General features: G+C 46.8%; 1 protein-coding gene across 5 annotated transcripts in view; it reads left to right on the forward strand.

Moving 5' to 3' along the window:
* The window catches only part of Kcnmb1 (potassium calcium-activated channel subfamily M regulatory beta subunit 1), a 75,274-nt gene that overhangs the window by 37,863 nt on the left and 13,156 nt on the right, over window positions 1–24,255 (forward strand). For 2 of the 5 annotated variants that reach the window (XM_087571247.1, XM_087571245.1), the window contains exons 4-5: window positions 18,039–18,311; window positions 21,723–22,051. In XM_087571247.1, the coding sequence (XP_087427373.1) occupies window positions 18,039–18,302 (264 nt within the window). In that variant the 3' untranslated portion in view covers window positions 18,303–18,311; window positions 21,723–22,051. Of the gene's footprint in view, window positions 1–18,038; window positions 18,312–21,722; window positions 22,052–24,255 lie in introns of those variants that run through there. The other 3 variants (XM_087571243.1, XM_087571242.1, XM_087571246.1) reach the window with 2 other exon arrangements.

Below are 24,255 nucleotides of genomic sequence, written 5' to 3' on the forward strand. Positions count from 1 at the left end.
GCTGAGGCACTGTCAGGCAGAGATGGGAAGAGTGGTCCCCGAAGCTTTCTTTTTTTCTTCCTGCTGGCCCCTAGATGCTGAGTGTCTCCGCGCCCGCCCCACACTGCTCTGAATGGTGTGGCCTGAACAACCCTCTCCTTCCCCATCCTGTGCTAGGAATGGAGTGGCTGCGGCCATTCACTATGCAGTGATAAGGAAGCCCTGGTATAATTGGGACGCCAAAGGCTACCAATTTGGGTGCTGACTGGTTCTGGCTGTAACCTACATCGAGCCTGATAGGGTAGGCTAATTTTCCCATCTGTGTTCTATAGCCACTATATCCAGCTATATACAGCAAGCCCCACAAATGCAGGCTCCAATTCCTGGGTAGAGTTTGATTCTGAAGACTTTTTCCCATCTAATCAATGTGTCCTGGGCCCTGGGCACTTAGGGATTTGGTCTTTTTCAATGTCCCAGCTGTTTTCTCACATATTCTGTATCTTAACACCCACAGCAGCCCAGCCAGTCCTTCTAGGACACAACACCAGTTGTCTGTCCCCTCTTCATTTTTCTGTCTAATTTATCTAGCCCACATCAGCTCCCATTACCCCCATTTCTTCAGAATTCCCCTGACCTGCCCATTTCTCACTAGCTTCATGCGTTCACACGTCTCAAAGGACAGCCCACATTCTACTCAGTGGGCTGAATGGTGGCCTCCAAAAAATGGTGTGCATGCATGTCCTGGAACCTGGACAGGTGGAGACTCACTGGGAAGAGGGTGTTTGCAAATAAACCTGAATGGAGCAGTTTGGGAAGAGATCATCTTTGAGTAGCCAGGTAGTTCCTAAATCTAGTGCTAAGTGTTCCAATGATTGACAGGAGAAGAGGAGGGTATGGACCACAGGCAGAGATGGAAATGATGCGGCCAGGGTCCAGAAATTTCAGGGCCACCAGCAGGAAATATTTTCCTGTATTTTATGGAGATAAGGACATTTGATTTTGAACACCTATCCTTCAGGATTGTGTGTGTGTGTGTGTGTGTGTGTGTGAGAGAGAGAGAGAGAGAGAGACAGACAGACAGACAGACAGACAGACAGACAGAGACAGAGAGACAGAGACTTGTCACGTGAGGCCACTTAGTTTGGAATGATTTATTACAGCAGCTATGAGAAACTCATGCAGCCCATCTAAAGCCAAATTCATGGCAGGAATTTAGAAAAGTGTGATTTCCGGGAGTCACACCAGTGGTGACCTCCTCCATCAGGCATCCTAGTCACCTGGAAACTATGTGAGACACTGTCTCCTGGGCCTGCTCAGAGTCTCCAGCATTGACTCTGAAATCTGAATTTTAATAACTCCTTCAGCTAATTCTAAGCTGTGGGGTTCTCATCTCTGGGGCTTGAGGCATCCCCTGCACCTGGCTTAAGCTGAGGGCAGTGAAGTGGCAGGTTTAAGTGGCTCAATGAATGGCACTTGCAACCACACGACTCATTTAGCAGCCAGAGGGAAGGATGCTCCCTGCTCCCTGCTCCCTGCTCCCTGCTCCCTGCTCCCTGCTCCCTGCTCCCTGCTCCCTGCTCCCTGCTCCCTGATCCCTGATCTCTGATCCCTGCTCCCTGCTCCCTGATCTCTGATCCCTGCTCCCTGATCTCGGATCCCTGATCCCTGCTCCCTGCTCTCTGATCCCTGCTCCCTGCTCCCTGATCTCTGATCCCTGATCTCTGATCCCTGATCCCTGATCTCTGATCCCTGATCCCTGATCCCTGGTCTCTGATCCCCAATCCCTGATCCCTGCTCCCTGCTCCCTGCTCCCTGCTCCCTGATCTCTGATCCCTGATCCCTGATCCCTGATCCCTAATCCCTGGCTCTGATCCCTGATCCCTGATCTCTGATCCCTGATTCCTGATCCCTGATCCCTGATCCCTTCCCTAAATGATGCCTTTCATGTCTGTGCACCTTGTAGGCATGCAGTCTGGCGTGGCTTGTTCTCTGACAGCACAGGTTGGAACTGAAGTTCACACTGTTAGTTGAAGTGAGGAATCTTAATCTGAATTTGGTGTCCGAAGGTGGAATTTGAGGAGGGACCTGAAGTAGAGCCCCCATTTTTGAATCTCTGTGGCTTTGTAAAGGAAGGAAAAAAAAAAACAATACAGGACACATGCATACCCTTCCGTCTTTCACCATGTGACACTCGCACCACCTCAAGATGTCACCAGCATGATGACGTCACTCCCTGTGGCCCCTTAACAGATGCTGGGTCTCCAGAACCACAAGCCTCTTCCCTCTCCATGGCTTACCCAGTCTGTGCTATTACATTACTTTACACTCTCTGCAAAGTCTCGCCCAGGCCTTGCTGATCCTATTTTACAGATGAAGGCGTTGAGTGTTGACAGTTGACATGATACTCAATGCCACGTGGCTGGACCACAGCCATGGGCCTTCTCGAATCTATCTGCAGAGGCATGCTCAAACCCACTTACCAGTCGCAGGTCTGACTTAAGAATCATTTTCCAGATGGTGCCTTGGCTTTAGGGTAGTAATAGCCAAAGAAAGCAGTCTTCTTCCCCCAAGGAACATGACCTCTGGATCTCTCCTTTTTGTCTTAAAGAGATCCTACACATCTGGAGCTTCCGGCACTCAGGATGGGTGTAGGGCTCAGAGAAGCCTGGAAGGAGAGTGAAGAGTCCAAGGGTAGCAAGGAAGAAGCCAGGGAAACATAGAGCAAAGTCTCCACCAGATAGCCCATGACAAGACAAGCAGCAAAGGCTCCAAACCTCTGGCAAAGCTTTGTGGCTGGGCACTGGGCAACAGACTCTGCAAAGACCCCATCAGTAAAACTCCTAGTAGTCCGCCAAGAAGCTGTCTCCATAATCTTCCAATGCCTTTCCTCTACCAAGTGGCATCAAATTATCTACATATTTGTTCTTTTAATGCCTGACCTTTCCATACCCAAATACAGCCATCCCCAAGATGCTGCCTCTGACCTTCGTTACTAATAACACAGTTTCCTCTTATGACCAGGGATGAGAACACACCCCACCTCAAAGGGGCATTGAGATCCGTTAAAAGTGAATGAGTAAAAGCTGATCTTGACTCCACCTACAACAGCCACTGCATCCCAGGAGTGTAGGGGCTCAACTTTGAAATCTGAGGGCTCCAACAGAAGGGAAACTCCATGTGCCCAACACAGGGAAGCCCTGCCCCTCACATCACAGCACTTTTAGTCTTCTTAGGTCTTCTCAAGTCCATCTTGACTTTCTTCTACCTCCCTTTCTGCAAGTCATCCCACAGCTTCCAGCTCCTAGGTGATGCTACACCTAATAGATCTGCCAGGGCTGGAGAGGAGAAACTTCTCCCCAGATGTGCAGGCATTGAGAAGACCACTCTGGGAGCAACTGATGGGGTTTTCAGCTGGAGATGAGAGTCCCAAAGTACTACACTCATCCCTCGGTGCTGTTGGGAACTGGTGGGACCAAATCCGTGAATACTCAAGTTTATAAGATGGCATGGTCTCCACATAGAACCTTCTCTCTACTCTAAGCCATCTCTAGATCTCTTATGATAGCTACTGCTGTGTAAATACTATACACACATATTGGTCAGAAAACAATATTAAGAAAAAGTCTGTACACTTTCAGAAAAGATGTGTCTAGATATTTTTTATTAGTTTTTTTTCCCCACTTACTTGTTGAGTGATGAACACATGATCAACTTTCAGGATTTTGGTCTCTTCTTTCACCTTGTAGGTTCTGGGGATCAAACTTAGGTCCTTGGGCTTGGTGGCAGGTGCTTTTACCCACTGAGGCATTTAACCAGTGCTAATTGTTGTTGTTGTTGTTGTTTATTGCATCTGGTGGTGTGTGGTTAAATTCACAGATGTAAGATACTGTTTAGAATGTATTGAGAACCCATGAAGGGGAAGGATGTCTGGACTTGGTAAAACTGGCATAAACTACCCTGTTTTCATAGATTCCCTCTCAGCATCCCCAGCCTGAGTCCCAGGAGTCCCAGCAGCCCAGCCCTAAACAAACCCACAGGAATGTGTTTGACATGTTGATCTTTTCAAGAGTTTGCTGAGTTAGCTCAATACCAAGCATGGACCTAATAATCTTAGGGCCCATGAGAACTTCATCAATGTACAACTGTGCTATGATTTGCATGTATCTTCCCAAAGTTCACAGTTTGGAAGCTCAGACTCCAAAATCACTGCTAATAATATCTGGAAGTGTGTGGGGCCATTGGGAGGTAATTAGAATTGGATGAGGTCAAGAGAAGGCTTTACGGGGTCATAAGTGGCTTTATAAGAAAGAAGGAGGGATCTGAGTTGGTACAGCTCTGTCTCACCATGCAGTGCCCTCTGACATGGCAGGGTATATAGCATGAGGCCCTCAGTCCTTGCCAGAGAGATGCTGGACCTATATGTCCCTGAGCTTTCTAACTTCCAGAACTTCTGTTCTTTAAGGATGACCAGGGCTCAAGCATTTTGAAACAGAACAGAAAACAGCCGAAGACCATTCGTTGTGTACCTGCACACAGCTCAGTTACTCCAGTTCTTTAAGCCTTTCATTCCTTATTTTAAACATGAACGCAGAAGAGACACTATTTGATGGAGGAAGGGAACCGTCAAGATGGAGAAAGGGGGCACAGAGAAAGACAGTAGTATAGAGAACAAAGTATAGTGATGTCCATGCATGACAGTATTATAATAAAGTTGTGCATTTCAATGAAACCCATTACTTTATATGCTAACAAAAATAGTTATAAACGAGAGTGGGCCTGGGCAACTCTTCTGGTTTCTTTTTTTTTTTTTTCTTCTTTTCTTTTTTTCGGAGCTGGGGACCGAACCCAGGGCCTAGCGCTTGCTAGGCAAGCGCTCTACCACTGAGCTAAATCCCCAACCCCCTCTTCTGGTTTCTTAATGGACGAGGGGTTTCCAGGGACACAGGACCTCCAGTGCTGAAATGAGAGCAGTCCTGAGTCACAGTGTGGAAGCAGAGTGGACAGAACCCTGAACAGAGTAACTGCCGGTGACTGCCTCATTTCTATCCATACTGTGTGCAGAATTAGGGGCATTTGAGTTTTATATTTTGCTATACACCTTGTCCCAAACGGTCCTAGGTCTTCTGCGGTGACATAGCTTGTTAAGGAACAATGATGGTAGGTGCTCAGGCCCTTTTGCTTTCTCATGGGTACTCACAGAGCCGTTTGCTTAGGCTAACTTGTTCACCACCAGGTCTGACTGGTTATTCTTTTCTACCCCAAAGCCACTTGTCAGGAAAGGTTGGGGGGTGTGGGGGTGAGGGATAATGGTTTTGTGGCCAAGGTCAAGGCATAGGCAGCTCCAGGCCTTCAGGAGAACATTGCTCTAGAAACCCAGTCAGACTCCAACAGAAGGAACCTGGAGAGGAGACATGTTTGCTTGTTCATCAGGTGACTAAGAACCCTTGAGATACTCATCCAATTTCCGTGATTGCATCAGTGCGTGGAGGGCCTCAGAGTTCTGGGCAGCGAATGGGCATCTGGAGTCAGTGGGAGTTTACATGGGTCCCCTGGGGTGGGATGCTGGCTGTGCAGGCACTGTTTCCCAGACGCTGGTTGATTTCTCACTGCAGATCTGAGAAACCCGTCCCTTGTCATGGTGCCCAGTGTCTCAGATGGTGAAACCAACTGAACAATTAGTGAGGCTCAATCGCAGTGCCAAGCTGGGGTGTTTCAGGGAGGGCCGGATGGGAGGCGGGGCGCCGGATGGGAGGCGGGGCGAAGGCTTCCTGCTGGCAGTGAATTCCTGTCAGTTTTCTCCACCCACCTACAGCCTTGGCTACAAAGGACAGGTCCCGTGTGATTACAGATGCATGTCCTGTCCTTATAGTGCAGACCCTCCTACTTTTGGATCAACCAAGGCAGTTATTCATCCGGTAGGCCCTATTTACCTTGTTGTTGGTATGCCTGCCTACAAGGTGAGAAAATAAATCCAGCGTACATGAAATTCTATTTCTAAAGGCAGATTGTTATACAAGCATCAAAGGACAGTGCCCTGGGTTGGCAGGCAGCTCACTCTCTTGACCTTTTGTCTCTGCGGGTGCAGACAACCCTCACAGGCCTCAGTTTCCCCATCTGTAAAATGAGGGTGGTAGTAGGATAGCCACATGGCCTGGTTATTACATTTAATGAAAAGTGAGTCTTCATAACATTGATCATGGAGCCTTCTAGACAAAGGAAGACCTTCAGAATTCTGAGTCGCAACTTTCAGACAAGGAGACTGCAGTCTGAGGAGGTCAGCAGACTTTCCTCAAAGGGGCACCTTCCAGGGCCTGTGCCCACAACTGTAGGACCTCTGTTGAGTCAGCAGAGAGGCATCTGTTTGCAAGAATTTCCCACAGATGACCCCATCCCCAGGATATCCTAATACCCCAAGGACTTACCATGAGTGTCAAATACCTGTGACTCTGCCTTCCTTACATAAAAGCTATCTCTGGACACGAGCCCAAGAGCTGGGTCTCCTTAGACTAAGAACTTTCAGAGTAAGACAAGGGGCTGGACACAATTGTCCCTGGAGGATTTTCCAGGCTCCTCTTGCTCTGTGGCTTCAGCATGAGTGGGGGAGATGTGAGCTACTTCCAAAGTGCCACCACAGGACTTCCCATGGCTACCTCCACTGAGACTTTTCTCAAGTTTGACTGTATGCCTCATCTAGGGAACTAATGCCTTTTAGACATTACTATGATTCAGAAAGAGGAGAGGCCTTGAAAACTCTCCCTCCTCACATGTGCACCACACCGCCTGCTGTGGGGCTCTCTGTTTCTGTTGGGTCAGTTTTCACCCTTTCTATTACAAAACAGGAGGAGCAGAAATGGGTTTTTAAAAGATGTGTTCATGTTATGGGTACGAGTGCTTTGCCTTCATGTATGTATGTAAGTGTGTGCACACAGTGCTGGCTTCATGAGTGCAAGTATATCACATACATCTGGGGACTGCAGAGGCCAGAAGAGAGCATTGGGTCACCTGGAATGGGAGTTTTCAGATGATTGTGAGCTACCCTGCAGGTGTGATAGCCAAGTCTGCATCTGTAAGAGCAGAAAGTGCTCTTAGCTGCTGAGACATCTTTCCTGCCCCTAGAAATATACTTCTGTAAAGAATAGAGGGGAGAGAGAAAGCTGCCCCTGAACTGTTCTTGGGGGAGGGGTTGAATTGGCTACGGTACAGGTCCTGAACATCTTCATAAACAATGAGTATAGGGAGACCCGGCAAAAGTAACCTTCCCTGTTTTAGAGACTCATTAAAAAGAAACTTCATGAGAAAGCGCTGAGGGCAGAGGAGAGATCCTGACCTCAAGTTCCTATGAACAGCTGGAGGACTTTGAAGAACAGTATATCTAACGCTGACCTTAAATTGTCTGCATGACTCCCGTCTGCTTAAACCTCCCGTGAAGTAGGCCACACACAAAGGACTTGTCCGGTTTTCCTTTTCGAAAGTGAAAATTAAGGGAAGTAATTTGATGAAGAATAGACTAGTATGGAAAGCCACTAAACTGTCAAGTCTGTGGAAGCTTTAGGTAACTGGACTGCCCTTAACACTGCTTACCCATACACCATTTTCCCAACACACACACACACACACACAGAGAGAGAGAGAGAGAGAGAGAGAGAGAGAGAGAGAGAGAGAGAGAGAGAGAGAGAGAGAGAGAGAAGAGAGAGAGAACAGGGGTCACAATAACAGAACAGTTGGTAGAGGAAGGAATCCATACACGGTAGGGTCACATTCTCAGCTAAATTAATTTGAGCTAAAATTAATTTAGCTCAAAACAATACAGCTTCTTAGCTGATTTCTGAGCTATGAAAATAATAAAAGCACGAACGTCAGCTTCCCAAAGTACTTGCCATATTTGTCTGTTTAACCACAGAATTCTGAGTTGCAACTTTCAGACAAGGAGATTGCAGCCTGAGGAGGTCAGCAGACTTGTCTCAAAGGGGCACCTTCCAGGGCCTGTGCCCACAACTGTAGGACCTCTGTTGAGTCAGCAGAGAGGCATCTGTTTGCAAGAATGTCCCAATCATTAGGGTATTGCGTGGTTCCAAAAATGCTGAGATGGCTTCTAGGAGGTGAAACTGAGCCTAGGGTTGAAGACCCAACTCTGTCTTGGCTCTGGACAGGGTGAAGGGGTAAGTAGATGCAGGCCAGCCATTGGAGTGACTTGTGTTTGGGGAAGGTTGGTGAGGGGGGCTAGCTCACTCAGGGAGGTCAGAGAATCACCACATACAGTCAGACCCCAGGAACCTGCATGTATACAGAGGGAGGTTAGAGCTATGGTCCTCAGAAGCGTGAGAATTCTAAGACAGGTTGGTTTTCTGCCCTTGGAGACCACAGAGTAGCCATTTTCTACCAGGACCATTGAGAACTCCTGTAACCTCGGTAACTGCTGAGGTGGCTTTGTGAGCGTTTTCTGAAATGCTCCACTTGGTCACTAGAGGGAGCCTTTGTTTCCACTCCTTTCTGCTCGGGAGAGGAAGGCTTATGAGAGAGAAATTGGCTTTCTTTCTGACTTCTTAACTGAATTTAGAACCATTCTGGAACCAAGCAGCAGATGCTATAATAGATGTGCCTAGGAAATGATTGCTGTTCCTAACTTAGGTTGTGAGACCCTGCAATACCCAGGCTGAACAATAATCCCATGGTGATCTTAGATTTAAACTCTCATCACTGAATACAGTCTCTAGAGGCCCCGGGGCCAGGGACAGAGACAGAAAGGTGGAAGTTACTCCACCAGGCCAGGTCCCTATTGTACAGATTTGTCTCTCTGGAAGGCAGAGAGAAAAGCTATGGAAGAGCAGGATTTATTGGACCTCTCAGGCTTTCCTGGCCGCTCAACCCTCAATGGAAATAAACCCACTGGCCGTCAAGGAGGCAGCGTGACTAGAACTATGGGTTCTGAAGGCAGAGTTTTGCTTCCAAACTGCACAGGACTGCCGTGGGTCCAGGAACCTTGTCTACCATCAGTACCACAAAACCCCCAATGCCTAGAATAGAGCCTGGCACCGGAGAACACTAAATATTTTATGAAAAAGCCAAGGGCTCCAGTCGCCAGTGCTTTTTAACCTTGGACTAGTTACATTGTGTCTTGTTCTGTTCTTTCTGCCTGAAAAGGAACAAAGGGTACGAGGCAGACAGAGTGGTGGTGTAGGACAATGAAAAACACAGTTGAAGTTCGTGCTGGAAGTCACTGGCCCAGAAGGCTTCAGCGGCAAGCCTTGATCTAAGTTTCAGTTCAGGTGTGTATCTGAGGTCGCAGGTGATCCTTCTAAGGAGACAAGTCTATTGTTATCTTATTTCACAGCTAAGGAAACTGGGGCCAGGTGAGGCTGAGAGATGTTTTTACCTTTTTCTTGCTGGTAAGTAGTGATGGGTCACAATTTAAGACTAGGCAAGAGGACTCTGGTTTTATTCCTATGCTTAGAAATGGCTTGCAAAGGGCCCGTTTGGGTACTACATTCCATAAATGACAGAGCACGGTTCCTGTTTGTCTTGTGCAGATTTCCTGTCAATCATTTCTGCATCCGCCACTCACTTCCCATGCCTGCCAGCACAGGCACCTGATCCTCTAGACAACTGCAGATGCCGGCATCACCCCAGCCCACAGCATGTGCACATGCTGATTTCCATGGTCTGAGACTTTGGGTTCTGGATCTCTATGAATTATGATATGTCCTAACATGCACGTTGATACTTGTTCAACTTAATGTTCAAATTAAATAACCGTCCATAGCGCCAGCATCCATCTTCTCTTCATGCAAAGCATATCCAACAGTCCCTCTCTTAGCTGTCCTTGAACTTGCAGAGCTCCTGAATGCTGTACACCGGCACTGCCCTGCTAACTGTTTTGAATTATGCACAACATAATTACCATTAACCTTCGCCATCCCACTGGGCAGCAGAACACAGGGACACATTCCTCCTAGCCAGTTTTCAGCAACCTCTGCCTCCTCTTTCCATTCTCAGCCTAAGAAACCCACCATTCCGCCTTTAACCACTCGACCACTTTAGGAGTCCACATGTGAGAGAGCTGATCCAGCATCCGTCTTCCTGAGCCTGACTTGGTTCACTTAGCGTACTGTCCTGTCTTCCAGCTTTGTCACATGATTGCCACCCTTTCTGTACATAACAGAGACCCACCCCTTTAACGAGCACTTGGGTAATTCTAATGCAAGAGCTCATCCCACTTTGGAAGTTAACTCCCCACCCCCTCCCCCAAGACAGACATCGTCCCTAGAGCAATGTGTAGCAGGCTTTCAAGATCCTCTGCCTAACACCGACTGACTCCACTTCTCCCTCCCCACAGCCTTCAGGTACCATCCCTGTGGCCTGCCCTCCAAGGACAGTGCTGAGTTGGCACTGAGGCAGCCACCCAACTCTGCAGAGAACATTACACCCGGAAAAGGGAAAGAGAGGAGAATGTAAGCTCTTCCTCCTGCCTCATGTCTCCATCTCACTCAGCTTCCACTGGGGAGAAAAAGGAAAATTGCCAAGTAATTGCTCCTTGACACCCCTCGCTGGTCCACAGCATTTTGTTTATGTTGGAGCTATGATGAGGGATCGGTGCATTGGGAACCCATGAGCAGCAGAGACCCTCTGTGTCTTAACGGCACTCTGAGAGTGCCACTAAAATTTGATTTACATAAGGGTGCTCAAAGCCTCAAGATCATGTGTGGCCAAGTGAAGTGGAGAGAACAGCTTTGGCCTATCTGACATGGTCAGGAGTGACAGTGACACGACTGCACAGTGACCATTTGCCACGGCCAAGCGGGGCTCTTTCTCACTGGGCTCCTATTTCAACCATCCTCACTTACTTCTACTTTTGCGCATGAGGAAGCTCAGAATCAAGAGAGAAATTGACTTGTCACACAGTGGCTGAGTGACAAGGAACTGAGGCCCCATGCAGCCAAGGCAGTCAGTGTTTTAGGCTGAAATGTTACTCCCTTCCCAGAAAATGGGAGTCATGACTCCAGATCTGTGGAGATCCCAAGTATGTGCAGTCCTCATTCCTCTATCGGGAAGGTGCCTTAGCCAACCCTGGGTTTGGCTTCTCTCTTGAGAGTCTAGGAGCACAAGTTGAGGTAGGCCCCTAATGGAGCAGAGGGAGGAGAAGACCCTGCAGAACCCCCGGCTGGGGCATTTTTCATTGTTAGGATTTTAAATAATTTCGGTTAGTATACAGAGACATGCTGTTGAAATATTTTCATAGCACAGATATCGCCCCTTGCCATTGTTCACACTCCCTCCTGACCTCTCTTATCTCCCCTCCTATTGATCTCCTTCCTCCCTCTAAGCAGTCAGTTCCTCCAGCTTTTATGTAAACGTTCATAGGAAAATGAATAGAACTAGACATTAGTCAGATTCGGATCCGGAATTCTCTCTGTCTCTCTGTCTCTGTCTCTGTCTCTGTCTCTGTCTCTGTCTCTCTCTCTCTCTCTCTCACACACACACACACACACACACACACACACACACACACACGAGGAGGGGGTGATCTTTAATTTTTTGTTCTGGCAAGCCTAGAACTCACTATGTAGACCAGGCTAGCCCAGAAATCATAGAAATCTGCTTGCCTGCCCCTGCCTTCTAAGAGCTGGGAATACAGTACAGCAGCACCATGCTTGGATACACACACACACACACACACAAACACACACACACACGCACACATTCACACTTGCACACACACAAACACATGCACACATTCATGGTTGCACACACACATGCACATATTCACACTTGCACACATATGCACACATGCACATACATGCACATATACACATACATACATGCATACTCCCTCACATACTTGAGACTTGTATATGGAAAGGTTACCATAAGAGAAAGGAACGATCTAAGGAGGAAGAGGTGAGGATATTGGAATACACATGTCACCACCCATTGCTTCTTCTGGACTAATACTGCTCCCTTCTTCACCCACCTCACCACAGTCTGATACAGCTTTGCCTCTGCCTTCCAGACACAAACACGAGACCTTAGAGATAAAGAAGCCTTGCCCAAGATTCTTCAGGCACCCAGTGACTGACTCTGTAGAGGGGACTCCAGTGCAGCCTCTTTTCTGGCTGGGGTCAAGCTATTTTTACAAAAAGCTTTAGCTTTGATTCAGAGCTGGGTTCCCACCCAGGGCACGGGCCTGTCAACACTGGACAGACAAACCTTAACACGGACAGACAAACCTTAACACAGACAGGTGATGGATGAAGGGAAGTTGCTTCTTGCTTCCACAGTGAGGTTACTGAAGGGAAGAGAGCTCCCGCAGGAACATATATATGCCTTTTCTTTCTAAACATCACCTAGTCCTCACATAGCGGAGGTGATGTGAGGACCACTAGGACCGTGAATATGGAACACAAAATGTGGAGCCAGGGCTGGGTTGAACCCATGTGAGTTATGACCTCTATGTGCTGGGTTATTTAACAGTAATGTGGGTCTGCATTTCCGCTTTGCTGCCGGGGTGTCAGAAGACTGCTGAGAAGCCACTCAGGGAGGGGAAAGTGCATTTCTTCAGAGGAGCCAAAGTGCCACCTAAGATAGGGGTCCTAGCCTATGTTTCTCCAGGTGAAAAATGGCAGCGGCTGGGGCAAAGGCTGTGGTCCTTAAACTCCTGTGCACTCAGACGGTGCTGGGAACCTTGAAGAGTTGAGGATGGTGATTCCTATTCTCCCGTGCACCCAGATGCTGCTGGAGACTGAGGAGCTGGAAATGGGGACCCTCTGGCCTGAGATGAGCCCGGGACAGGGTGAATCTGGCTTAGTTCCAAGTGAGTGCCAAAAGGCAGAGAGGCTGGAAGAGGGCTTTCTACAAGAGACTTAAACACAGATGTGTATGAGGAAGGATTCTCCAACCCCAACCCCCTGAAGTGGTTCTTGATGAAGGAGACAGTCCTTGCTTGTCCAAACTGCTTTATTCATGGCAGATGAGGATGCACAAGACTTACCCAGGGTGAACCAGAGATTAAATATCTTTTGCAGGAAGAGGTGGCTAGGAAGGGGGATGCTCACTGGCTAAACACTCGGGGCCCCTAGATACCTCATTAACAAGAGAACCGTATGTCTGTGCTACGTGACCAGTTGTCATGGTCTCCTAGAGGGGTGTCATGGTCATATGCTCCAGGACAGGGATCTGGTCAGGAACTAGTCTGAACTCCTGTTGTTCTCAGCTATGAGTTTTATCGGGGGTTCTGAACCTTACCAGTTCTTCTGTCTGGTGGCACGGTCCAATGCCCCACATTAATATTCTTAACAATCCAGACTATAGGAACATGAGTGACACAATCATTTCCCACTTTCCAGATGGAAAAACTGAGATTCAGAGCGGTTAAGGGAACCTTGTTGAGACTCACATGCAAGTGGCAGATCCAGGTTCCAGGATCTAACTCCAACATTCACCTGCAGCTCTGACCTGCCATGCAGTAGAACGGTCTCTGCTCAAGCAAGGGGACTCAGGGAACAGAGGGACAGGTGGTACCCCTGATAGATTGATTAACCCATGTGTACAGCATCTTGGCACCTGCCCCTCCTAGTGCACTTGCACCCCAGAGAAATACAGGAGACATGGAGCACACATGGATTAGGAACTAAAGGTTCTTAGGGAACCTTCCCTGGTTTGGGGTGAGGGGGGAAGCTTTCATTCATGATAAACAAAGAAAAAACCCTTATAATCTAAAATCTTAAACCTTCCTGCTCTCTGCAGATATAGTTTGGATTTTAAAAGAATGTTCTGGGACCGTTAAGCGTCTTTCTTTCCCTCACACACACCCTCACTCTCTTGTTCTCTCTCAGTGACGCCCTGGAGACTTTCTGGGGTTCTCTTCTCTGCACTGCTCTGAGCTCAGTGGCTGCTTGGGCATCAGCTCAGTGTCTGGGAGGAAATAACACCACTCTTTGTCACCGTAGTTCTCCTATTCTCGGGAACTCCTGGTGTCCTAGATGTAAATAAACACTGAGGCAACTGAGAAGGTAGGACCATGAGTCAACTGAGCGGCTGCAGGCAGAACCTCTTACTTGAAAGACCGGCACAGTCTCACCACCTGGAGGGAGCAAGAGATGACAAAGAAGAGGGAACTAATGAGCCAACCTGCCTCCATCTTAAGCTTAAAAGCCATCGAACAGTGAAGACAAACCAGGCTCATTCCTGTTCTATGTTTATGATTCATTCCTTCCTGCTTATGATTAAACCTCTGTTTCTCAAGGATTAGACTATGCCCCGCCTGTGACCCAACCACAGATCATTTGGAACCGCTTGTCCCAAGAAACAGCCACCAAGTCTTTGATTCAATGGGTTGCTTATGACCATCTTGCAGCCCTATCTTTGTTTCAAAAGGTTGTATGGCCGACCACCTAGGAGTGCCTCGAGATGACTCCCTGTGGTTAGGACTCTGTTGCTATGATCACCTGGATGTCACATCTTCATTTCAGGAGATCGTTACAACAAACTTGCTATGATTATGTTCCACCTCTCTATCCCTGCCTGTTTTGCCCTCCAAATTCCCCATTTGGAAAACCCCTAACCCTGAGCTATAAAAAACAGTGTCTTCCTCACGTTCAACACTGACCTTTGAACCCTGCTTTAGGGGGAACATCCTGTTAACACATTTTTTTAAAAAAAGCTTACTTTAATTGTTTGCTTTAATTAATTTGGTCATGATGATTTGGCTCCCTGGTCTTTCTCCTCCCATCTTTGGGATTAACAGGAACCAAACAGAAGAGTGGAGAAAGAGAGAGAGCCAGCTCATGGCAGGAGAGAAAGAGAAAACACAGGGAGAAGCCAAGCCGCAGAAGGCGTCTCTCTCATAACACAGGGTAAAGAGTTTGGCACAAAGCTTTTCACCCCGCAGACGATTAACTGAGGAGATTTGATAGCAACCCCAGAAGAAGGCAGGCTTTATCTAAAAAGGGAAGGCAGACACAGTATCTGGTGTTTTCTGCAACCCGGAAGTGAAATCCGGAGTCCTCTCCTCTTCCTTCCTGCTGGAGGAACTGATCTAGTCTGTAAGGCCCAGACAGCTTTAATCTGTGCACACATGTGGTCCAGGCGAATGCCTGTGGTGCCTGAAGATGGGGCTGCCACGGCACACGCTGGGATCTACTGGACACGCATTACCCCAAACCCGCTTTAGTCAAAGATCACACACTGGCACAAGCATCTTTCCAGCAAGTGAGCAAATAGGCTCTAACCTGGGGCAGAGGCGTGAATTCAAGGCTCCAGAGAAGCCTGGTGCCAGTTCCGTAGGCTCAGCTATGAGGAACTGACTGCACAGGGCCAAGATGAGAGATGCTTCGGTCCCAGAGCGTGTTCCCCATGATCCCATAATCTCCTGGTAAAAACCGTGATGTGATGATATAGTCCAAGATGAAACGTTGGGGTCTTTATTACACCCAGACCAGCTGCAGGCTTGTAGGCTAATTGTTGTTTTAGCTTTGTAAACGACAAGTTACATTTTCTTTGTTAAACAGACTTTGCTCTAGTTGTGGTCTTAGAGGTGAGGGGAATGAGAAGGTACTCCGCCCTCTGCTGGGGAGGAACGGTAATGTCTCAGTTAATAACAACCGAGGAGCTGGGGCTCCTGATCTGAGTGGCTAACCCTGCTGTGGCCAGGCCTTGTTCTAGAAGCATCTTTCCAAAACATCTTGCTTTCTGTTCTTCACGGTGAGCTTTGTCAGGATCAAAACCAGAGCAGCTTTTGCCAACCCTGACAAAAAAAGGAAACAAGGCAGAGACTTGTAAGGCAACAGTAACTACCATCCAAGATTCAGAACTGCAGCTTTGCACAAAGGCACCATGACTCCTATATAAAGACATTTCTCCAGAGATACCTGCTTAGCCACTTTCTGTCACCCACCGGCTTCCATCACCCTGTCTGGTAATTCTCATGGCCAAAGCGGGTTCTATTGTAATATCTTCTGTATGTTTCTTCAAAACTTGTCTTCAGAAACCTCCTCGAATCTACACACAGTGACCTGTACAGTCTGGCGGTCAGTTCTCTGCTGTGCCTAAGTTTCTGTCATTGTGTTATGGAGGCCGTCTGCCACTGGGCAAGACTGAGTGTGGTCTCTGGTGGCTCACGGGTGTCTACCCCAGGAAACCGCTGGGAGAAGTTCTTTCTCACAAAGTTTCAGCTAAGAGTATCTATTTTTAATGTTTCTTTTCTTTCCCAAAACTGGGCCCAGGCTTCTATCTGATCTCTGGGTCCAGGAAGGCGTCTTTTGTCGACTGATGGCTGTTTGAAAAAATTCTGTCTTCCTGTGGTTTCACCAGACAGTGCTGTCGTTTTTACACCCTCCTGATGATGGGATTGGTGCAATGCTTTTGGCCCACCCTGTGACTCAATGGGGAGGGGGAGGGCTCTGCTTCCTCAGAGAGCTGCTAAGAGTATTTATTGGTCAACCTCACTGCAGTAGACTCTGAGTGGCCTGGGAGAGGGACTGCCAACAGAACTGACCCCCGAGGATAGGATAGCAAACAGGTTAGAGGTGTAACTGCGTTCCAAACTTCTCAACTATCCCTTGCCTACCTCTCCACCCTATACTGTGAGTTGAAGAACCGGGATGGCAGGAGGCACAAGGATGCATTTGCACTTGAGAAAGGAAAGAAAGCCAAAGAGGTCTGATCAGAAACTTCATGACAGTTCATCTCCCTGTGTCCCATGGAGCCATAGAGCCAGCCCCTATGGCTGGTCACCTCCCCAGCAGGCCTCATCTCCTCTCCCACCATGACACGATGGAGAAGCATGTGCCTGCTCCATTCTCTTCACTGCTTAGAGTGTCCTGATATGGGCCAAGGAGAGCACTGACAGTCCTCACTACTTCCTTCGTGACTTGGGGTATTATGAAAATGGGAGTGTCAGAAGAGGGAGGCAGGAGGGGTGGACGGTGGTGGGGGTGGGGGTTCCCCCACCTTCTCTTTCCAAAGCCTGCTGCTCCAAGGGAAAGTTTGGAAACCTCGTAGCAGTTGTGGTACCAAAGATAAATGGCCTGCTCCCCTTCCCATGCCCACCGTTGAATGCACATACAAGTACTTCCTTTCCCACCCGGTACACTCTTCTAAAGGACCCTGTGCTGCCCACATTCCCCTTCTACTAACCCAGCTGTATGCCATGTGTCCTAGGCCCTGCACCTTTCAAGACCTTGACTGGGGACACAACATCCTTTCTGGGAACGGGGGCCATTGTCTTCCCAGGCCGTCACACATTTGTGGGGTGGGGATTTCCCTTGGGGTTAGGACCGCATTTTCTCAGTAACTCCCTGTGGCCTCAAACAGTAGAAGTCTTGTGCCCCAAACAAAGTGGAGTTGCCCGTGAGTCATATCCAGCCCTAGCTTTTGAGAAATCTACTTCCTGAGGTTGGGGGCTGGAAGTGGAGTAGAAGTGAGTTTGTGAGTGTGTGTGAGAGAGAGTGTGTGTGTGCTCTGGGAGTCTTCCAGTGAAATGCAGCAGCATTCTGGCTTCTGGCCTGGGGAAAAATCTACCTTTAAATCATCTACCTTCTTACCAGGATGTCATCTGGCACCTCCCAAATCTGTTTAGACACCTTACCTTTATCATTTATTTGTTTACATGTTTTGGTAGTGTGCGTGTATGTTCATGGATGTGCAGATTCACAGATGTGCATATGTTTGTGCAGGCACATGTCATAGTACAACATAGAGGTCAGCTTGACAATTCTGTCTACCATGTAGGTACTGAGGCTTGAACTCAGGTTCTCAGGCTTAGCAGCAAGCTCCTTTACCCACTGAGCCATCTCACCACTCTACTTATTCATTGATTTATTTTCTATTTTCTGCGTATGAATGGTTTCCCCTGGTATGTATTTGTGCACTGTGTGTGTACCAGGAGTCCATGGAGGCCAGAAGAGGACGTCAGATCCCCTGGAACTGGAGGCACAGATGGTTGAGAATAGCTATGTGGGTCCTGGGAATTGAACCCAGGTCCTCTGCAAGAGCAATAGCATTCTTAATGGCTGCACCTTCAGTCCCTCCCTGTCATCTCTTTTTATTTATTTATTTTTCTTAAGGAGAAGAAAAACTACGTGAAAGTAGAGAAGAAGCAAGCCATGTGCTCCCGAAGTAACAGCTTCCCCACAGGCAATGGGAATGGAGAGCCGTCTGGAAGGCAGCCTGCACTCCGAGGCTTTGTCTTGTTCTTCAAGCCTCTCAGCCCTCAACTCCCTCTTCATCGGCCTTGGATTCCGAGTCCAGTGGAGAACAGAGCGGCCTGTGAGGACTCTGCAGACTGCTTAGGAGACAGCCCTGCTGGTCGTGGCCAGGGTGTGTTCTGAAGGAATCAGGCATGAAGCTGTTTTAGTTTTAGTTTTGCATATTGTTACTGTTGCAACAAAGAAATGTCAAGAGATAAACAAAATGGGGAACTGAGACACGCCATGGGATTTTTTTTTTTTTGCATTTTCTTTTATTTGTTATCCCTTCCTTTCTCTCTCTCTCTCTCTCTCTCTCTCTCTCTCTCTCTCTCTCTCTCTCTCTCTCTCTCTCTAACCCTGGCTGGCCTGGAACTCACTGTGTTAACCAGGCTAGCCTCTGCCTCCCAAGTGCATTTTCGAATACTGTCAGAACAATGGAGTTTTCTTTTTTGGTTTTTTTTTTTTTTTTTTTTTTTTTTTTTGGTTCTTTTTTTTGGAGCTGGGGACCGAACCCAGGGCCTTGCGCTTTCTAGGCAAGCGCTCTACCACTGAGCTAAATCCCCAACCCCATCAATGGAGTTTTCTGATGGGTCTTCATTTAGTACAAGAAAGGGATTCATGCCTGTCAACATCTGCTTTGTAAGAATCTTATAGAACCACCTTATCTAATCTTCCTCTCTCAAACTCAGACGTGCGTGCCTCTCCCTTTCATGGTGGGGAAACCGAGAATAAGGAGTGTCTTATCCCAGATCTGAGATACGGAGCTGACATTCCAAATCTATTGAGATTATCTCCCAGGGTCTCAAGTTTTACCACCTCATCCTCACTGCCTCTCACTCCCTTGCCATCTCTCTGTCGGGTCCTGCTTGCTCTGCGCTTTTCTGTTCCTCAAAACTCTGAACTCATTTTCCCTTTAGACCTTCCTGCCCCCTTCCTTTCCACTGGATTTTTTTTTTATTTTTATTTTTATTTTTAGTATTCGCCTCTCATCTGTTTGTTTTGTCCTATTCTGGTTTGTTTTTGCCTTGTCTTATCCTGTTATTATTCTTTAGGTGTCTGTGTTTTCTAAAGAGAGGGAGGAAGTATGTGTAGGTCGGGATGGGAGGGAAGGTGGGGAGGACCTGAGGAGGAGTTGGAGGAGGGAAACTGTAATTAGATTTATATAATATTTATATTTATATAGATAGAAAAAAGGAGAAATCATAAGTTGTGTGTAACCCTGCTGATAGATGTAAACAGTACCCAACATGTAGCAGTCAATAAGTATGGTGAATAAATAAATACATGAGGTAATCATTAAGTCAATGGGTAAGAGCTAATCACACACAAGGTACACGAGGTGCAGAGAATAACTGACAGTTGAGTGTGCAGCCCTTAAACAAGACATGCATACCATTTCCTATCAGGCTCAGGGAACATTATGGAGGAGGGAGTAGAAAGAATGTAAGAACTGGAAGAGAGGAGGCAGGTCTGTGAATGGCCATCTTCTCTGGGAAGACAAGCATTGTAATCACGAATCTGTAGCTGTGGATTCCCGCACTGGGTCTTCCAAAAATGGGGGCGTTAGCAGCTAGGATAGAGGAGAACCTCAGGACGCCCAACCACTCACTGATGAACTGTCCGTTATGGGAAGATCTAGGGAGAGAAGAATTCATTGCCTTCAGTTGTGTAGCCACTGATGACGTCACTGGGCTTTTTAATGGGCAGATCCAATCCAGTGACACACACAGCCTTGGTTAAACTAAACCAGTCATAAAACCGAGCCAAAGCTCGTGAATCTGGGAAAGGAATTTGCAGGGAGGGGTTGATAGAGATGAGGGAGGGAGAGTAATCAAAATACATTGTATACATGTATGAAATTGTCAATTAATCAGTAATACCACTTGATTATCCAACTCCAAACGCTCAGCCCTTTTCAGATATGAACATGTTGTAAGACCCCATAGTGGCCTTACCTCAGGAGTGCAACCCACGGAGCACAGATTGACAAAGTGACTGCTGCAATAGCATGAGGTTTTTAAATCCACGTACGTGGGGTGGTTCATCCACGCAGGGAGAGGCAACCCTGAACCCAAAAAGTACACAACTTTTATTCATTACAGAGAACGGACTTCAGCAACAGGGTTAACTGGCCCATTCTCATTGTTGGTACACAGGACAAAGGATCTGGTCAGGTATTGGCTGGCCTGCTCAAGGGCTGTTCTTGGCTCAATTAGTACTTTCTTTGTCCAGCCCTACACCTGGCCTTGGAGAATCACTGGGAAAGGGCTAAGTTGGCACGTCCCTTAGAGGGGGAGTGAACTGGGTGGTCAGGCAAGGTCAGGATGACATCTTGGGGTTGTTCTCAGAATTTACCACAGGGAGGGGTAAGGGGCCTTTCTGAGAACAGTTGTGTTTTTGTTTTGTCTTAATTAGCTTAGTCAGAATCTTGATCACCAAAACTTTATCATATCACTGGGCATCATGACGTCAGATGTATCTCTCAGAAAGGTCACAAGTTTGTCATAGGCATCCTGACCACCAGAAGTATTTCTCACCTTGTTTTTATAACTTTCTTTTTCACATCTATGAAACTTTACTTCTTCAAACACACATGCAAGTAACATGATACACACTGAGTAGGTTGTACTTAGGAACAAAGAAATAAAATATATATACATGCATAAAATAATTAATAAAGAGGCCATGAATTTGAAAGAAACAAAGAAGCGGTATATGGAGGGCACCAGGGGAAAGGGAATGAGTAAATTATGGACTTATATTATAATCTAAAAAAATAGATAAAAAAAAACCCTATCTCAAAATACAAACAAAAACAACACAAAAAAAACCAACAACAAAATAACCCAAAACAAAACAAAAGCAAGAAACAAAAACACGTCCAGTAAAAACAAACAAACAAACAAAAACAAACAAACAAAACCCCAATACAGTCTTCTTGTGAGGTGATCTGGGTATTCCTCTTAAAGTAGCTGTCTAGGGCACCACCCTGTTTAACTTATGTTTATTGTAAAACACTGTCTTCCAAGCATATCACGCATTACCATCACAGTACTCTGACTGCTTTCAGAGGGCCCTTCAGATTCAGCCTGTTGACTCCCTCAGGCAAGGGAGTCACCAGCCTCACGCCTGAGATCTCAGCCACTTCCTGACACACCATCCTGATAACTAGATATCCATTTTCCCAGTTCAATATGGTCTTGGGGATATAGAGTCCGGGAAAGTAACTAAAGGGGAAGCTCTGTCTTTACACCTCTGAAGAAGCTATCGTTCACAATGGATGAGACCCAAAGGGGCTGCAACTACTCTAGCATCACCCATACTCCTGGAAGCTCTCAGCCATGCTTTGCCAGGAAGCCCAGTAAGTGCATTATCTGACCATTCAAAGCTTAGGAGGATTCCTTACTGCGATGCTCTACGTGGGGTGAAATGGCCAAAGCTACACAATAACTTTCCGGTGCCTCTTACTCAGTAGTCTGCTTATTTTCATCAGCCACGATGTTCACTAGAATGTGTACTTAGTGGCAACTCATTGTTTTTCTTATTCTTCTCTATCCACAGAACCTGGAGAGAGGCAACAGTGAAGACACTAGGAGGTACTTGCTGGCTGGCTAGGTGGATGGATGGATGGGCGAGTGCATAGGTGTGTTGATGAATAGGTGGCGAGTGGATAGATGGGTGGGTAGATGGGTATATGAATGAATGGACTGATGGATATACATGTGAGTGTTGGGTAGATTCATGGAGACAGAGAAAGCTTGGTGTCAGTAGATGGATGATAAATGAATAGATGGATGGATAGATGAATGGATGGCATAAGTTAGTGACTACTGCTTGTACCAGTCCCCATGGGGATGGATGAATAAAGTGCTGTCCCTCTGTTCAAAGAGTCTACTATGAAGTTCAAGTGACTTTTTTGGGGGCATCATAGGCACATTAGTGATACAAGGGTGATACAAGCTTAGGCCACCTAAGCTTGTTCATGAAAATAAACTTTCTGTTTGAAGACGGCTTTAGATTTGCATGAAAATTGCAAAGGGTGTGGCACTCTCATGCAATTGACAGGTCCCACTTTCCCTTATCATCAATATCGTTTATATCGCCTGGGTAACAATGGATTAACTAGGATTGGTGGATTATTAGGGCCTAAAATCTATGCTTTACTCAGATTTCTTTAGCTTTTACCTACCATCCATCTTCTGTTCCCTATATCACATGCACTCATCTCTCTGAGTTGTCTGACCTTTGTCAACTTGACACAAACTGGAGTCATCCGAGAGGGAACTTCAACTGAGTAACTAAGTGAATCCATTAGATTCACATGCGGGTGTGACTATGGGCATTTTCTTGATTGTTAATTGATGTAGGAAAGTCTAGCCCACTGTGGGCGGTGCCATCCTTAGGCAGGGGATCTTGAATTGTGTAAGAATGCTACTAAGCAAGCTAGTAATTAGGGCTCCTCCATCGTCTCTGCTTTAGTTCCTGTCTTTAGGTTTCTGCCTTGAAATTCTGCCCTGGTTTCCTTTGATGCTGGATTGTAAGCTATAAACTGAAATTAACCCTTTTGTACCCAACAAACTACTGTCAGTCATGGTGTTAATCAGTCACAGAGATGTAAGCTAAGAAATCTCCTGGGCTCCACTTGACTTTCCCTGTATCTGATGACCTTGACTGATGAGGTATTGTGTGAAATGTTTCTGAACTGGGATTTGTTTCTGATCTGCACAGATTTTTTTTTTTTTTTGCTTTTTGTTTTGTTTTGGTTTTGGTTGTTGTTGTTGTTGTTGTTGTGTGTTTGTTTAAAATTAGACTGAAGTTTAGGGTTGAGAAAGAAAGGTTACAAAATAAAATGGTCACTCTTCCCTGATGACAGCAGGTACTTCCAAGACCTCAACTTTTAAACCCAGAACAAAAGGCCGAGATGCTTATTTAACATATCTAAGCTGACCTATTTATCCCTGGGTATGGCTAGCATACTTCAGCCTCTATCCTGAACTCTCCAGCTTGCGGGGGGGGGGGGGGGGGGCTGGGGGGCTGGACTGTTCTTCCCTTAGGGGATCTTCCCTATATAATCCAGACATTTTGGTTACCTGCCCCCTTTTGAATCTTTGGCATCCATGGCTGATGTACCTCATTCTCCTCTTGCCCATCTCACTCACTACCCTTCTCCCTCATGGCTCAGGGTCATGGCAACTCTGGGCTCTTCATCTCTGGATATGCTCTCCCACATATCTATAATAAACTCTCTCCTCCACCATACCTAGGAACAGTCATGTTCTTTCCTTTCCTTTTTCTCTTTTCATTCATAGGATGCTGTTACTGTGGGTAGTGATCTGCATCACCTAAAGTGGTGTTTGTGACTCCCTCCCTTTCTATGTGTGCTGTATGGAGAGAAAACACTGGGTATACCACACTTAAAGACTAAGGAGTTCCACTTCACCTCCTTGAGGCCCATGCAAAGCATCAAGCATTTTTATTAACTCTGGAAGGGTCTTGGGTCTCCCAGCAAGGTTAACCTTCAGGTTTAGCCTTCTGTTGTGACTTTATATTTTCCTCTCTAAACCCTCATGAGCCGTGAGCCCTTCAGGAGACCATGAAATTGAGAATTTGGTTTACGGCGTTACTGGTGTGGCATAGCCCAGAATTCTACTTTCTTCCCCAAGGACACATTGATTCCAGTAGCTGGGCTATTTTCCATTTAAATGTCCTTTAGCAATAAACACGCTGCCTCCAACAGTGGGCACCGAGTTCGCTTTGTCTGCAGAAGCCATGCTGTCACTGGCAGCTTAGCCTGGAAAAGAGAGACCTTTCAAAGTACAGGGCAGCTTCTCTGAGTCCTCCTGGCAACATAATGATTATTTCATGCTGTGTTAATCTTACATTCAGTCCTCTCTTAGTCGGATACTTGACACACTAATCAGATACATTGTACGAGTAGGGCACCCATAACCCGAAAACCACCAACCCAAAATTGCTACAAAATCTAAAACTTTTGAAAAGTAATGTGGTAGTGAACTTGTGTGCTGGGTCACAGTCAAGATGCAGGTGTAGGTAAGATATTTACAAAATTAACTATACCCAAGTATGCGTGCAC

Source organism: Rattus norvegicus, chromosome 10 (assembly GCF_021556685.1).
Source record: "Rattus norvegicus strain SHRSP/BbbUtx chromosome 10, alternate assembly SHRSP_T2T, whole genome shotgun sequence".
Taxonomy (NCBI): Eukaryota; Metazoa; Chordata; class Mammalia; order Rodentia; family Muridae; genus Rattus; species Rattus norvegicus.